At 38.2% G+C, this 17,826-nt stretch overlaps 1 protein-coding gene across 5 annotated transcripts in view; it reads right to left on the bottom strand.

The window, feature by feature from the left end:
- The window catches only part of Rev3l (REV3 like, DNA directed polymerase zeta catalytic subunit), a 152,763-nt gene that overhangs the window by 45,654 nt on the left and 89,283 nt on the right, over positions 1 to 17,826 (bottom strand). For all 5 annotated transcript variants that reach the window (XR_008221293.1, XM_052751437.1, XM_052751438.1 and 2 more), the window contains 5 exons: positions 13,179 to 17,304; positions 9,414 to 10,327; positions 6,816 to 6,898; positions 5,527 to 5,649; positions 989 to 1,181 (listed from right to left, as the gene is read on the bottom strand). Coding sequence is in view for 4 of the 5 variants with exons in the window: in XM_052751437.1 (XP_052607397.1) it covers positions 989 to 1,181; positions 5,527 to 5,649; positions 6,816 to 6,898; positions 9,414 to 10,327; positions 13,179 to 17,304 (5,439 nt within the window). In the remaining variant the exon portion in view is untranslated. The remainder of the gene's footprint in view (positions 1 to 988; positions 1,182 to 5,526; positions 5,650 to 6,815; positions 6,899 to 9,413; positions 10,328 to 13,178; positions 17,305 to 17,826) is intronic.

The following is a 17,826-nucleotide window of genomic DNA, read 5'->3' as shown; positions in this document are numbered from 1 at the left end:
ACACAGGCTATCATGAAAATTCAATGATTGTCTTGTTAGCTGGTGTTAGCCACAATTAAACATCAGATTCTTTTTTTTTTTTTTTTTTTTTTTTTTTTGGTTTTTTGAGACAGGGTTTCTCTGTGTATCTTTGTGTCTTTCCTGGAACTCACAGAGATCCGCCTGGCTCTGCCTCCCGAGTGCTGGGATTAAAGGTGTGCGCCACCACCGCCCAGCATCAGATTCTTAATGGCTTTCTTCTATACTAAATCTTCCTCAGTGAACTTAAATCATTTGTAAGAGTTACCTTTAAAACTTCAGAGAAATACTTGCATTTCCTAAAATGCTTATATGGTATATGAAGAACCTCTGAACCAAACATATATTTATTTAGGATGATACATGAACAGTTAGAAAATATATCTTACAAACTATTAACTTAAAATAGTTAACAATGTCTAAAGGAAACAAAGTCTGTATCAGCAGCAAAATATCTGAAGATAATGAAGATTATCTACCCAAGCTAACGATACATGATTGTGTGGATTTGTTGTGAATTTTTCTTAAGATCTTTGTTACTTCTGACTTCCTCCCTGTGGTGCAGAGGGCAGAACCTGGAGACCTCACACACTGATCAATGTTCTAGTCCACCTCCACTCTACTTGTGGCTGTCGTGATCAAAGTGAGAATCATGACTCCAGGAAAAAGTTATGTAAAGCTTCGTACCCCGACCTCAGCCAACATTAGAGAGGAGTCTTTCTGCTTACGGTGGCTCTTCAAGGAGAAAGTTTATGAAGAGTCATTCTAAGCCACGCATAGTGGCTGGCACATGCCTGTGAGCCTAGCACCTAGGAAACAGAGGCCGGGGGATCAAAACTCAAAGCCAGCCTCAGCCACACAGTCAGTAACAAGGTCAATCTGGGCTATGTAAGACTCTGTCCACCCCACCCCTCAACACACACACACAAATTCACTGGGCAAGCACATCATTACTAAAAATGAACAATACCTTGATGGGTGACTGTCTTGTCTTTATCAATTACTATCACACCTGTGAGTTCTGTTTTTTCTGTGTCTGGGAGTGGAGTGTCAGAAGAAATGCAGTAGAACAGAGCACAGATTGGGTCAAACTCAGGATCTGGTTGTAAGTCCCTTCTAGTTCGAGCATGTAACTCCACACTGATTAAGGTAAGATTTTGTATCTACAAAAGGAAATTAAAAATTATGTTTAAAGTGTTCTTGGCATGCATGTTCAAAGAAGTCCTTTTCACTAAGATTTTGAGGAGAAAAGTAAGTAAAAATATAAATATAGACATAAAAGGCAAAGTCCCAACTAGGCAGTGGTGGCACATACCTTTAATCCCAGTACTTAGAAGGCAGAGGCAGATGGATCTCTGAGTTCGAGGTCAGCCTGGTTTACAGGGTGAGTTCCGGGATGGCCAAGGCTACACAAAGAGATCCTGTCTTCAAAAAACCAAAACATAAACAAACAAACAAAAGACAAAGTCACAATTTAATAGTTCATAAATTCATGAAAACTCAAGACTTTTGCTTCCAAAATTAGATTAACTCATGTTCTTATATCAGAAAATGCTTGGGCTGTTACTTCTCAATGGTAATACTTAAAAAGTATTTGTTTGAAATACGTGCAATGCTTCTTAATTTCTACTTGAGAAAAGAATGATTAGTTCAGCTGCTTATTCACATTCAAACCAGCCTGTCACTTTTAATGGTCAACTGCATTAGAGTTCTACCTCTGAAAACAGGAATTGTCTTTTAGTTTAAAGTTCATATTTACTAACCTGCTACTCTCTAAGGTTTATTTAAATTTAGACGTTTTTGTACATGAGCCAATTTAAGTTTTCATTTTACCTTAAGAAAAAAAAATTAAAAGAGCAGTTATGGAAACAATCACATAATAAGCTTTTTCATTTGACCAATGTCCATACTCTCACGGACATGTAACACACAATAAATTATTTTCACACTTACTATATTTTGTTAATAAAAATCTCTCAATTGTAATTCTTAGTTTCTTTTTAAAATCAAACCAGAGACAGGCCCAGTAGAGCACATCTGTAAATCCTAACTACTCAAGAGGCCGTAATAGGAAGATGGCTTCAGCTTACAAGTTCAAATGCAGCCTGGGAAACAGCAATATTTTGCCTCAAAAAAATAAGTAAAAGTAAAAATAAATTAAAATAAATCAACATAGTACAGGAAACAAAATTCGGCCTGGATTCATGATTACATGCTATATGCTACCATATACATACAGCTGGCATTGGAAAATAAGACTATAGTTTCCTCATAATTATTCAGATCACATAAATTAGCAACGGCTTTGTAGATGTAATCCATGTGAGCCAATGAAGAATGTAAGTGCATGACTTCCATTAGTCACAGGAATAGAATCTAGCAAATTCTATTTTTGGCAACAACAACAACAAAAAACCACAAAAACTAAAAGAAAAAAACTTTTTGGAGGGCAATTCAGGAATATCTATCAAAATTTCAAATTTTAAATGCACATATCTTTTAACCAAGCAACTCACTCCTGAGAAATTATGCTATAAACTTGTTCATTTAAACAAAATGTAAGTAGAAGGAAGTTCACTTGAGATGGTAAGAGTAAAAGACTAGGAAAGAACCTCAATGTTCAGATGGGAGGTCCGTAACTCAGTGCCATAAAAAAAGGTCATGTAATGAGAGAACAGTCAGTAACTTTTAATATTATCAAAACAGAGAGCCAGGTCTGTATGTCTAAATATGGAAACATCAGTATAGTGATAAATGGGACCACTGAATGTAATATGCATCTATATACATAAAAATGCAAGCACGTGCACAGAAAATTTCTACAGAGGCATGAAAATGTATAAATACATAGGGCTTTTGTAGAAGAAAACTGCTGGCCTGGTGAAGGAAGGAGGCGTATTTTACCTTGTCTTTTTGTCCTGATTAAAATTAAACATATACATGTAATATATGTGTTTGTTAATATATTTACTATTACATTCTTTTAAAATACACAAAATATTAATTATGTATGTATGAGAAAGGCAAAAAAAAAATAAAGTAGCCCAAAATCTACTACATTCATCAGAACTACAAACTGAAGATTTGTAAGAAAAAAACCCCACAAACAGTAAAGTTGTGAGCTATAGGAAAGAGTTTACTTATTTTAATTTTACTGGGCTCAAACCCAGGGTCTCATACATGGTAGGCAAGAACTCTCCTACTGAACTCTATACCTACACTCTAGGAACCTTGTCTGTGTGTGTCTATGTGGTAACTGGGCCTGTGTACATGTGCACATGTTGGAAGTAGACGATGGGTGTCTTTCTCTGTTGCATTCCATCTTCTTTTTTGAGACAGCCTTTCCTGCTAATTTCGAGCTCACTCATTTACTAGACTGGCTGGCCACAGAGCCCCAGGGATTCTCCTTCCCTTACTCCCCAGTCTGGGGACAATATACCACACATACTGCCATACCGAGCTTTATACGTGGGTTCCGGGGATCTGAACCAGCAAGCATTTAGTGACTGAGCCATCTTCCAAGCATCCCCACACCCCAGGAATTTTAACTGGGAATGTGTTCCCTTCAAGATTTTATTGTTAATAATCAGCACACAATAACTTACTAAGCACAGAAATTTTAAGTGGAAAACCTCTCTCCTAAAGCCAAGTAGACAAAACAACTAATTTAATTAGGAAGGATGGACATGTATAATGGGTACAGAGAAGACTTGTGGAGACAATTTTAGGTCAAAAGACCCCTGAAGACTAACTTCGTTTTGGAAATTTCACATTTACATTTTGTCTTTCTGTCTTGAGATTTAAAATGCACTGCCGCTCTTAAGGGTTCCTGAGGGTGTGGTTTAAAGCAAACACAGTAAAGAGTGAGCTAGATGGGTGACTGGGAGGAAGGTGAGGAAGTGGAACAGGAGTCCTTGTGTTCTGTACTGAGCACTGACAGCAGGAGGAGGATGATGGCAATACAACGGACAAAGTTCCCTAGAGCAAGCTTTCTGGAGAGAGTTAATTTCCTGTCCCGACCACTGCTCAGGTACTGAAAATCTGACCAGAGAGGAGAAAAGCCTGTCAACAATCAGCTCGACATCATGGACTGATTTTAACTTCAAGATGTCATACTCATATAATAAAATTACGTTTTTCAAATGAAAAGAGAATAACCAAAGGTAACCAGTTTTTCTGGGGGCTAGAAAGATGGCTCAGTGGTTAAGAGAGCTTGCTGCACAGTGACGAGGACCGGAGTTCAGATCCCGGTATCCCCATACCCTCTCAATCATCCTGCAAACACCACTAACCTCAGCTTAATGGGATATGATGTTCTTTTCTGGCCCCGGTGAGCATCTGCACACACTAACACACAGACAGAGGTAGACACACACACACACACACACACACACACACACACACCAGCATACATATGGGATATGATGTTCTTTTCTGGCCCCGGTGAGCATCTGCACACACTAACACACAGACAGAGGTAGACACACACACACACACACACACACACACACACACCAGCATACATATGTAGAGGTACACAAATTTCTTTAAAAGTCATTTTGCTAAGTCCTATCAATTTTGCTTTAATATTTTTCTTATTTTTTATTTACTAAATAAAAATACTTATTTCTGTATGTGTGCACACATATGCCCTAGTGTGTGTGTGGAGATCAGAGAACAACTTATGGGAGTTGGCTCTCTCCTCCCACCATGTGCGTTCCAGGGATTGAACTCAGGTTGCCAGGCTCAGTGGCAAGTGCTTTGACATGGTAAACGATCTTGCCAACCCAGTAATTATAGCCTTAAAAAACATTCCAATTAATTTTTAATTGTGGGCACGCATTTGTATGTATTCCAAAATTTATCTCTTAGTTTGGGACTTGGGCTTTTGCTGCATAGCACAGTGGGATCTTGCTCTGTCTACTGGCCTCCTTGGGCACTAGACATATACACAGTGCACTTAGATAACATGTAGGACAATCACTCATAAAGTAAAAATATATAAACACACACACACACACACACACATACTGATTTCAATCTTACTACCAGTTAAATGTGTGCTTCGAGTTTCCAGTCCATACTGTGACAAATTTACATTATTTTTGCTATTTTTGAGACAGGATTTCTCTATGGTGTACCCCTGGCTGTCCTGGAACTATCTCTGTAGACCCGGCTGGCCTTGAACTCACAGAGAACCGGCTGCCTCTGCCTCTCAAGTGCCAGGATTAAAGGTGTGCGCCACCACCACCTGGCTTTTCTAATTTAACTTCCATAACTAAATTTTAGTTACTAATTTTGCGAAGGTTATGAAACAGTAAATCAGTCTCAGCGACTGGTCAATATTTAAACTTTTTTTCTGTTTTACACAAATACAATAACAAAATGAAGATTAATGAAGACAACTGGACATATCCCTTTCAAGTTAAAAGAAATTCCCATGCTCATCCTATGGACAAATCCTGAACGTTAAGCACAGTGCGCACAACCTGAAAGTTGTCATTTTACCTCGTGTAAAGCTTTCGCCTCTTGTAAGTTTTGTATGCTGACTTTGAAACCATAGGTATTGTTTAAGGATGGTCCATCAATCTGAGAAGTTTCTTTCTTTGGAGTATTTACTGCAAACTGATTCTATTAAGAAAAGACACAGTCAGAAAAATATAATACAATCTATAAACAAACCATGTGTTGGTATTTGATTTTCACAAGCCCCAAATGCTGAAAGCAGTAGTTGGGTAGAGCTGACACTTAATAATCCATGGAAATTTATCTTGACTTTTCTTGAAAGAAAGATCAAGCAACTAACATACTTTGCAATTACATGGCTAAAGTTTGTAAACAGTGTGAAAGTCTGCACGTGTACCTTACCTCACTGCTGCATGTACTGGAAAAAGTTTTCAAGCATTTAGAATACATACTTCCTTTGTTTCAGTCTCTGGAGAGCCCAGATCAGCCTACTACAGTGATCTCTCTGTCTCACACTCCCCAGTGCTGGGCCTGTATATGTAAGCCACCATATCCAGTTCTATCTTTTTTAAAGTACCTTTTCTGTTATTTAAATTCATTAACCATTTTCCCTAATATGTTTACAATTCAGTAACTTGTTGTTAATATCAATAGCTTATAATTCAAAAGGTTTATACATTAAAGTTTGTAGTATAGCCTCAACACATAAATAATAAAATACATCTTATATGTAATGATGTTCATGAGAAGTAGCTAATATGGAAGTGGTTTCTATCATTTATTTCCATTAATGTCTAATGCATTTCTTTCAAATAACCTTATACTTTTCAATTAAGTACTATCGTATCTCTAGGATTTGAATAAGGACATTTATAATTTCTCAACTTCAATAGTAGATAAAGTTGCTCCCTTTGTAATGTAGTGAAAGAAATTAAAAAATTAAGTCATATTTGAAAAAAATAAACCAATGAAAAGGATATTTTTTCTGGCGGGATCAAAAGTCACTTACTTGAGTTCTGCTGTGATTGGACTGTTCTGATACTGCCAGTTATCAGTTAATGTATGTGTATCCTCATAATCCACATTTTGGCTATCATATTCACTTTCTCTGTAATATTTGTATTTACACATAAGAATCTTTTAGATCCCAACAATTAAAAAACACAAAGAAAAAAATGTAATTTCTTGTTGTCTCAAAGCTATATAAATAATGATGTAAAAGTAACAAAAACTTGAGGTGCGACATGGCCCTGCGTTATCTAGACTCGGTCTTTATCTAGACTCGGTCTCGCACCGACCGACCGACCGACCGACAGATGTTCAGCAGTTACCTTCATTTGTGTTGTCAGCAGGGCTCTCCGGAGACTTTCAGCTTCACAGCCTTTCTTACTACACAACCTCTGCGTCTTTGCTTCTGTAGAAAGAAATCTCATTTTTAACTTGTTTTTTGAAACAAATTTTGTTGTTTCAAACACTTAAATATCATTTGTGAGTATCGTTCTATACTCCAGACTTCAATCTAAAAATAAAAATCATAATCTTCAATCTCCATAAAATACTTCAAAATTCTGCATTTTTAAATAAGCACACTTGTGTTTTATTATTGAGTTTTATATATTAGTCATTACCCTTGGAGATAATTCACTCATCAAATATGTATGATGAGGAGGGAGAGACATCAAGTTTCTTCTGTGTTCTAGAAAGAGTCATAAATTCACTACACATAAATGAAGGTGAAATTACAATAGTTCCCCTTATCTGTATAGACTATATTCTAGGACCTTTTAGTGAATATCTGTGGATAGTACTGAATCCAATTTACACTATGGTTTTTGCTATACCTATTTATTTATCCCCTGTAATAATAGCATTAAATTATAAACTAAGTACATATTTAAATACAAATATAAACTAAGCACAGTAAGATTAACAATACCCAGGAATAAAATAGAATTACAATAATATACTCCAATAATTTATGTGAATGTCATCTCTTTCTCAAACATTCTTATTTTTTTTTTACCCTTTAATAAAGAAAGCATTTTCCTGTTTCTCTTTGGCATCTATAAATCATCAACATCATTACTTCCGTGCTTTGGGGTCATGAAATAAAGACTATTTGAACATAAGCGTTCTAATTCCATAACAGTTGACTGGATTACTAAGGCATCTACTAAATCATTAACAAGAGATTAACATGTATAAAATGGATACATTGGACAAAGAGATTGTTCATATCCTGGGAGGGAAAAGTGTAAAATTTCAAAAAAACAAAAAACAAAAAACAAAAAAACCCAGCACATAATTTAAAACTTATGGATCATTTATTTACAGAGTTTTCTAATTAGTATTTTTTTTGTTTTTTTGAGATAGGGTTACTCTGTGTAGCTTTGCGCCTTTCCTGGAGCTCACTCTGTAGCCCAGGCTGGCCTCGAACTCACAGAGATCCACCTGGCTCTGCCTCCCGAGTGCTGGGATTAAAGGTATGCACCCCCTTGTATTACAGTTGTCTGTGTGTAACTGAAACTGCTAAAAGAGAAATTCTGAGTGAGGGAGGAACTACTTGGGAATTTATATCTAGTTAAGACTTGGTGCTCTTGAACTGCAGTATGTACAGTAGGAATACATAAATGATCTCTCCTGATTGCTATGCAGTAAGAGTGTAAGAAGGCCAGGACAGGCTCAGGCGAGAGAAGATAATGAGCCAGCATAAGGCTGTGCGGCAGAGATAAAATGAAGTAGAAAAATTTGAGTTATTTAGGAGGTAAAAGTGAAGGAACATGGTAATAGATTGAAAACCACAGGGTGCTAAGGGAATCAGGTGATGTGACACTTTGGTGACTGATGAGACAATGGCACTATTCACCAGGAGGGGGGAGGGAGAGAGAGAATGGAAAGATTAGATGGGTCTGTAAATGACTCATGGGGCACATGAATCTGAGTGTGTTGGTAAGGTTGTAGTGAATGCAGGCATTAAGATCATGATTTAAGGGTTAAAAGGCATCAATCTTGTGGTCCTTTGAACATTGAATCAGAATGCCATACAGTCAGTAGGACAGCCTACAACAGAATTCCCAACTGGAAATACAAATTTGTGAATTACCAGTATTAACCCTGTGGACAAGAATTTGATCATTTAGGAGAAAATCCAAGGAAAGCTTAAGATTTAATAAACTGCAACATTTATATGACAACTAAGAATAGTAAGATATATTTAAAAGAAAATCAAGTAGAAAGAAATAAAAATAAAGACAAGAGAAACTCCAGAAACTAAGTTGTGGTCAACAGGCCAATGACTGCGTAGAAGGCACTATTAGAAAACTAAAATGTTGGTTTTAGTTACAAAAAAGTTATCAAGAAACTTTTTTTTTAAACAGTGGAATGACAGAATTCAGATTAGAGTAGGCTGAGAAATGAATACAAAGTAAATAAGCAGAGCTGTTAAGAGAAATCTTTTAAAAGAAAGCTGACTTTGAAGGAGGAAGAGAAATTTGACCTGAGATATAAGGTCAAGGCGAATCTGTGGTTGTTTCTATATTAAAGAGGGGAAAGAGGCCAGGGACATACCTCTGCAGTGGAGTGTATGTACAGGCCCTGGGTTTGAGACCTAGAACTGGGAAAACCAAAAAACAAAACAGTGGTGATTTGGGCATGTATAAAAAAGCCAATGGGAAAAATCCAGTTCAGAAGCAGGTAAGGCTTCTCCGAGGTTCCTGTATTTCACCCAGAAGGTTGACAGATTAATGGAAGCAGAGTTTACAGTAGAAAGATGAAAACATCTCCAAATGATGCATGATGAGTCAAAAATAATCTTCCATTTCCTGAGCTACAAGTTCATCTACAAGAGTGTGATTCTTACTGTAGAGTCTAATGTTTCACATCTACCTTTGAAGAAGCATATGTAGTCTTTCCACTATTTCCACACTTACCTACTGATAAAGGGCTAAGGCCAGTTACTTCAGGAAGCTTTTCCAGGAATTTTCTCTGCATAACTGGTGTACTATGAAGGCAAAGTGGATCACATTTCCCAGTTCTTGCTCTAGCATGAATTGGAGAGATCACTTGAGGCTCCCGAGGCTCACTACAGGGACTTTTTTGGACACTATCTTTTATTGGCTTTAAGAAGTTCTCAACAGCTAGGGAACAGAGCTCCTCCACAGGTGATGAGTGTCTATCATCTCCATTTAATGCTTTGAAATCTGGAGATGCTGCTTGTTGCCAAGGTGGAATACCTGGAGACTCGGGGGAGTTGTAACTAACATAACAATTATCATCATCACCTTCATCTTCCTCAGGAACAGCTGCAGGGGCAACTGGTCGCAGTGTCTGACTGGCACTTACAATCTGACCACATCCTGCAGTTGGTGCTCGCAAGGCAACATGAGCCTTAGCAACTTCTTCCTTGCTATGTGCTGTAGCGGAAAGTGCATGTGGGCATGCATCCATCTGTGGAAATACTGCAGCTGCGTCACCTGGACTGACTAAAGGACCGACGTTTTCAGCAGATTTGACTACTCCAGTTAACTCAGACTTAGGGATTTTCTTTGAACGTTCATACTCTTCTTTGGCTTGAAGCCATGCTTGAACCAGTTGTCGACTTGGGGCATATTTGCAAGGCATAATTACAATTTTTTTATCTTCTACCACCTTATGGCTATTACTTGACCCTTTATTGACAACTGCTTGTCCATTACGAAGTGGGGATCCTGGTCTGGGACTCTGAGTCATTGCTGAGAATGCTGTTTTCCACAGGCGAAGTCCTTCCAAGGAAAAGTCTCCTTCAAATTCAACCAGGTCATTGGGAAGTCGAGTTTCCACCATGAGGAGCCGTCCACCAATCTCCCTATAAATACAAATGTTTTTGACTCAATTACCCAATGAGTTCCAATTACCCAAATGAGTTCCTACCTAACAGACTTAGATCCCTTTTGGTGTCTCAAATATGATAATTTGTTTTTTCCACTCATCCCAATTGCAGACAAAGTACTCTTCAGCTTCAATATGTCAGTATATAATTACACCAGTATATAATTACAAAATTAATTTCTTTGACAGGTGTCACCAATACAAAAGAAAGAAGGTATTTTTGATTTTAGTGTCCCATGAAACTTTCACTGGAGATAACACAAACTCATCAATCCCTTACCACTATTGATCTCTATGTTTTATAGAGGTGAGCTAACATGTGTGGTGGCCAGAGGGTACCTTCCTAAGTTGCTCTCAGCCTTAGTTTCTGAGACAGCAACTCAAACTAAACTTTAAGCTCATCACTTTGATTGGCTGGATGGCCCATGAGCTCCAGGGCTCTGCATGTCTGTACCTCCCCAGTGCTGGGGTTATGGACAAGTCCCATCATGTCCAGATTTCATGGGAGCACTAGGAATGCAAACTCAGGTCTTCGTGCTTATGCAGCAGGCACTTTATCACCTGGTTCCTCTCCCCAGCCACTCAGTGTTAATTTGAAGTAATGGTCCACTGTCACCAGACAGAGATAAAAAACAATGGAGTAGGGCCGGGTAGGTGGTGGCACACGCCTTTGATCCCAGCGCTCGCTCGGGAGGCAGAACCAGGGAGATCTCTGTGAGTTTGAGGCCAGCTTGGGTCTACAGATCGAGTTCCAGGACAGGCTCCAAAGCTACACTGACAAACCCTATATCAAAAAAACAAAAACAACAACAAAAAAACAAACAACAAAAAAATGGAGTAATTTATCATTTACTTCTCTATAGTCTCTTTCTATATCTTCTAGTACCTGTAGTAGTTTAGCAAAGCCAATCATTTCAGACAAGCCTTTGTATTTTTAAAATTCTCTCAATATTAAAAAAAAACCCATATACTTGGTGGTGGTATACCACAAGGCCTTAGGTTCAATGTTCAGTATCAAACAAAAGTCCCATCTACACAGCTGAGGGAAATAGCCATCATTCTGTTCTCTCATGTTCTTGAGTTCAATGTAAACGTAACTTTGGAACCAGCAGAACACAAAATGAATGGCCTACATTTCACTAATGTTTGAGCTCATATGTATGCATGGAGAATCAGTAATTCAAAGATAGACTGGCTTAGTTTGTGTGGTTGTGTGTACATGTGTGAACACGGCTGTCAGAGGACCAACTTTTGGATGTTGTTCCTCAGGTGCTGGCCTCTCTCTTTCACTGACCTGAAGTTCACCATGAAGGATAGGCTGGCTGGTCAGCAAGCCCTAGGCTCTACCTGGACCACCTCTATAGAGATTAGGGATTATAAGTACACGCCACCAGTCCTGTTTTGTGTTTGTTTTTTTAAACAAACAAACCACCATGAGTCTGGGTTACTGTACTTAAGCCCTCAAGCACCTTATCAACTGATTTATCTCCACAGCCCCAAACTCTTGGATTAGGTCATGTGCTCTGTTAGTTATCATCAGTTATTTGCTACCTTGGTGGTGGAAGTAGTACAGAACTATTCAATCACTGCTAAATAGAACAGTACAATGATTCCCACTTCACTCTTTAGTGCATGTATCATACTTCCCTGAAAATCTTGAATGAAAGAAATGATAAGGAGAAATTACACCTTAATCACACCTTAGTAACTATAAAAAACTAATGGCACTATCAACAAGACTAAAGATGTTGTAATCAACTGAAAACTGGTTTAAAACAGAAACACCCAAAAACTAACATTCATTTACTATCATAAAAGAACTTAAGTGTACTCAATGCTATCTTTTGGGTCTTTAGTGGTCCCCAAAGGTCCATGCATTAGAGGCTTGGTCCCTAGCTTAGGGGGACTTACTGAGAGGTCTTTAGATTATGGGTACTGGTCTTTTCTTTTTGGTCCTAACCATTAAGTGAGAAGTTTTGCTCTGCCAAACATGCTACCTTGTCATAGACCCAGTCATAAGCTGAACATGAACTGGAACCTCTGAGATTGTGAGTCCAAGTGAATCTCTTCTCCCTATAAACTGAGTTGCATCCAATATTTCTCACAGAGACAGAAAGCAGATTAACACATTTATTAAAACAAAACAAAACAAAACTTTAAATAAACAATTTTTTTTTAAAAGTCCAAAAGCTTAATGTTGGTCTGGTGAGATGGCTCTCTAGGTAAAGGCACCTGATGGCCACCAAGCCGGATGACCCAAGTTGATCCCTGGGATCCACATGGTGAAAGGCAGGGATTGAGTCCCACAAGACCTCCATACTTGTGATATGCACACACCAACATATACATACATCAAAAAAAAAGGTATATAAAAAAAGCTTAATAATTAAAACTTCCATTTATAGGGCAAACCCTAGTGGTAGAGTGCGTGCCTATGATGTGAGATCCTAGGTTCAGTTTCAAGCATGAAATTCACACACACACACAATCACTCTTACCCTGTCCCTCCCTTCTTCTTCCCTCCTTCTGTAATACTCTGAGGTCTTTTGACATTCTCTTAAATTTTGCATCATGTCAAAGTGAGCCTTAATGGTGACACAGAGTTAAGAACTAGTAAATTAAAGCCCAAGAATCAAGTGAATTTCTCTAGGTGTAGTTTTCTAGTTAGTTTGTGAATGTACTTAATCAGTCTATAATTACAAATAATTTTCTTCACTGTTCTTAAAAATGCAGTATCACAGATAGAAAACTAGCACTCAGTTATGAAATGTTATATAATTAAAAATCATTCAAAGTGACCCAAGGGAAAACAAATTAATTCTGGTTACCTGGGCTTTTCTGGCACATCAGAAGGATTACTGCAAAATGGTTCCTGATAAATAGTTTCTGAAAGATCATGATCCAACAAAGTTGCCACAATTTCCTCCCTACTTGGTGGGGACATAAGTGGTTTCAGAATGTGAGCAGTTCGAGGAGTGAAACTGCCATTTTTAGATTGTAAGGGAGAACTGGTAGACCGTGGTGAACTATCAGGAGTTGGTGTCAATACATCATTGTTTCTTGAAACATACAATTCTAAATCTTCAGAAGCTGCATCCACAAGTTCCCCATCAGGGGAGGAAAGTATGGTAGTAAAAGAGGTATTAACTGATTCAAGAGACTGTTCCATTTCTTTTCTGTTATGACCTTGAATCCAGTCTGAACTGCTTGCCTGCGGGAGACTGAGAAATACTTCTTTACTCACTGAACTCCTATTCAGTCTGGATTTTTCATTTAGACAGCTCTCTGCTTGCTGGACACAGAAAGACTCCATTATTGAATTAGAACGAGATGTCAGAGGATGAAAGCTATTTTTCCACTGGCTGTGCCGATGATTTTCATTGTTATCTATAGATGATTTCTCAAAAAGTTCAGGGTTTAAAGTACTGGATCTAATCCATGGGCTTGAATCAGAGACATGATGCTTCTCCTCACTACAACTCTGTTTGTCATGACTTAAAAGCTCATTCTTTTCTACAGCTTGTCCTGGGAAAAGATCCTGAACAGCGTCGCTTAGAAACTTCTGAGGCAAATTCTGATCAGCTGGAATGAACTGACTACCAGAGTAAAAGCTACAAAATCCAGTCTGACCAATTGTGTTAATATCAAAATTATAATTATGTTCAGGAGACAAGCTATCTTCAAGTGAATAACAACTTTCAAAGCCTGGATCTGAAAAAAGGATGGGACTGTCATCTGATAGGGAATTATCCACCTGGCCAGAGCTCTGTAGGTTGAGACCCCTGGGGGTTTGCTCCTTCAGTTTTGTTCTTCTGGGAGTCCGGGGTTTTCTCGGAGACGTCACGGGTCGTGTCCGTTTATTTGCTTTCTTAGGCTCAACAGAAACAGAAACGTTCTTCTCTGGCTGAGGACCAGATGGTGGGTCTTGTGGGACATTCGCACTTTGTGCTTTCTGCTGTCGTTTTTGTAACAATTCCTTTAGAACAGCTAGCCCAGACTGTCCCTCACCAAATGCTGAAGGTGAAGGTGACGCATTTTGAGTTTTACACGGAGGCGGTGCTTTGGTTTGTGAAATTGCTTCTGACAGTGACCTTTGTTTTACCTTTTCAGGCTTAAAATTTGACATATCTAAAATAAAGCCCCTCTGTTTCTGCTCCCACGCTATTTGTTTGATGGGACTTCTCAAAGAAGTTACAAAACAATTAGGTGTCTGGCTTTCCTCACAAGCTGCATTGCCTGGAGAACAAGTGTCACTGTGTTTTGACTGTTCTGACACGCACACAGTCTGCTGCTGACTGTCTTTGCAGTACAAAAAATTAGGGGCACAGACCTGTCCTGGCTTTGACTCCAGGGGACTGTGGTATTCATTTGACTTTACAACAGATGACACACAGTCTTTTTGTATATTTGCACTCTCCTCAGTCTTTGGAGACATTACACCTGAAGATATCTGTGTACTTTGTGCTACCTGAGACAAATGGTTGGAAAGGTCAAATATGCTTTTCTGAATCAAGGTTGATTCCTTTCGAGTAAACATAGCACTTTGATTAAGAGACCTCTGAATATTCATTTTTGAGATTCCAGGTCCTATAGAACTATAAACAACTGATGAGCTGGGGAATGTTTGCAAATCCACAGGCTTCTTGCTTTCTAAGAAAGAGGAAAAGCAGTTAGACAGCTTCTGCTGGGTATTAAGTCCAGTGGGTTGGCAAGTAGAAAGTGGATGATCCATAGCAGGGCCTGGTGGCAACATCTCTTTCTGCTTAAAAAGTGCTGGAGCGCCAGAGCTACCCGAGAGCTCAGACCCGCTCTGGTGGTTGAGTGCCAGCTTGGTTTCAGCCTCAGGCTGTGGTTTTACCTTCTCATCTGTAGGTGCCATGTGCTTTCCTGATGTACCTTTCTCATTTGTTCGTTTCTGCTTTGCTCTTGGTTTCTTTTTCCCATCATCTACTAGTTTATTTGTCTGGTTTCGTTTGTTTCTTTTTTTAGTAACTACAGAGGGATTAGCAAGTCTTGCTTTTGACTTCTTAACCTGTGCTCTTGCTCGACTAGTTTTTCCTATACGAGGATTAACAGTCTTAGTGTTAAATGCATTAGGACCCTTAAAAAGCATTGACTCTTTTTCTGCAGCAGCCATAATTTCCTCAGCTCTAGGGTCTGTGGGAGACCAGCAGCGAGGTGGAGAAGAATTGATAGGACTTGTGCTTCTCTCAGAAAGGAAACCTAGCTTCGACATCACGTCACTATAACTCAGGTCACAGTCCTCGGTCTCAGCGATGTAAGATGGCGAGGGGGGGGAAAGGATAGCATGTGTCCGTTTTCTTCTGAAAGATAAAGTTCTTTTAACGTTTTCACTATGTGTTCTTTGTTGCTTACCAGTTTTTTTCTTAGCAGACTTATGTTTTGACTTCCTTCTGTGACTTTTCTTTGGTGTTAGTGGATAAATGGGATATTTGGTTGCAGGGGAGTCAGGAACTTTTGGCCAAAAATCCTTCAAAGGTGCAAGCTTCTTATATAGTTCCATTTTTTCCTCAGTTAATATTACTTGTTTTTCTTTAGAGTCTATTTTACCCAGCTTCACAAGCATATTTTTTCTCCCTCTAAATCTATTAATAATAATATACTTTATAATGACAGGGGGCAGTTTTTTAGACATTTTTCTTCGTTTTCGGGATTTTAGAGTTCCATTTAAATTTTCACCAATTTCCATGGGATGAGGTAGGCTCATTTTTGGGTTGTGTGTTACAAAACTTGACTCACTATCTTCAGTTTCATAATTCACCTTGCGTTTGGCTCTAAGTGTGTATTTATTTCCGTATAGTCCAAAAGATTGTTCAGTTTCTAAAGATCCATCTCCAAAATGACAGTCTATAAAATTTTCTGTAGGTGTTTTATTTTCAAATGTCCCATGAGTAGCTTTAATTAAATCATTACTCAATACATTATCCTTCTCAGAAGTACTGCTGTAAGGATTATTATGCGCACAACTGTCTTTGGTGGTTCCAGTATCACTACTTTTAGTAGACGTTTCCTGATGACCTAGTAATTTCTTTCTATTTAATTTTAACCGGGAAGGTTTATTGCCAGGTTGTAGTTTGTACGTGACAGGAGATAGTTTCTGTGGTCTACTGAGGCAATTAGAAAGAACAACACTGGGAAAAAACATATAATGTGCTGCCTGCTGGCTGAGACTTGGCTTTTCCATTTTATGCTCTTGGAATTCTTCATATCTGATTTTAAGTTTATTCAGTCCACTCTCATCAGTGATACTATCAAGAGGATGCACCACAGTTCTACTGTCCCCTGAGCACGGCAGCATGTCACAACTGTCAGTTAATGAAGAGGGGAAGATACTATTAAAAGATGTGCTGTTTCCCTTTTCGTTTCCTTCAGAGGACAATTTATTTTTTGAATGACTTAAGTCAGCAAAGTTGAAAGAGTTTTTCCCCAATGTATTCTCACTAGTGTGACGGTTCACATGTATGAAAGGGGCATCCTTTTCAATTTTTCTCATGTTCGTATACTTTCTACTTGGTATTTGTCTTGTAACAGATGGAATATCTTCTTCATAATCAAAAACACTACTTTCACAGGAAGATACCGGCAAAGATTTGTCTTTCTTACACATCTCTTTATGAGAATTATCCGAATGAACAGTACTGCTTAAAGATCCAGAGTATTTCATGGAGTAAGTACTTTCATTTGTAAAAGTGACTGAATTATCTCGACCTTTTTCTGTATTGTTTGGTTGGGCAAGGTCTTCAATCAAATCTTCTTTGTTTAAAATATGGGAAGAAAGGGCACTTGTGTGTTTACACTGAAAGGTAATCTTAGCAGAAGATGGGGGTTCTAATGTAGCAGCATCCTTGTGAAAGATGGAGGGTCTCACTGATAGCTTGCCTGTTGCAATCACTGAAGAGTGGGTTCTAGAATTTTCATTGTTTAATGGATTGTCTAGGATCAGAGAAAGAAAAGAATTTACTCATTCACATTGCTAATCCCTTAAGGAAGATTTTATACTGTTTGTATGTCTGAAACAGCGACCTAAACAAAAAGTTTAGCCCTATCATCAAGATTATACAACCTAAACAATCAAGAGACAACATTAGTCATTATTTTAGACATATAGTCTTTTGATCAGAAAAATGTTTAAGGCATGTGGGAAAATACTTCCATATTTAAGTTGTTTCATAAAATAATATGGTCTTCTTCATGTTATTTGAAATATGGTTAGCATATTTCTTATTTTCTTGTTCTGTAAGAATGATACTGATTAAGGTTTACAGAGCTTCAACCAAGCAACTCACAAATATCCTACCATCCTGAATCACAAAATAAGGAATCCCATATCTACATTTTTTAAAAAGAACACTCCTGTAGCAAGACAAAACGTAACTGTGTCGCTGACAGCCTCACATACTTACATAGGAGCTACAATTACAGTTTTCAACTAAAGTACACTTTTAGTCACTAAAC

This window comes from Peromyscus californicus, unplaced genomic scaffold, assembly GCF_007827085.1.
Source record: "Peromyscus californicus insignis strain IS unplaced genomic scaffold, ASM782708v3 Scaffold_22__1_contigs__length_63687245, whole genome shotgun sequence".
Taxonomy (NCBI): Eukaryota; Metazoa; Chordata; class Mammalia; order Rodentia; family Cricetidae; genus Peromyscus; species Peromyscus californicus.
The sequence above is the reverse complement of the archived record's forward strand: the minus strand, read 5'-3'. Positions and strand labels throughout refer to the sequence as shown.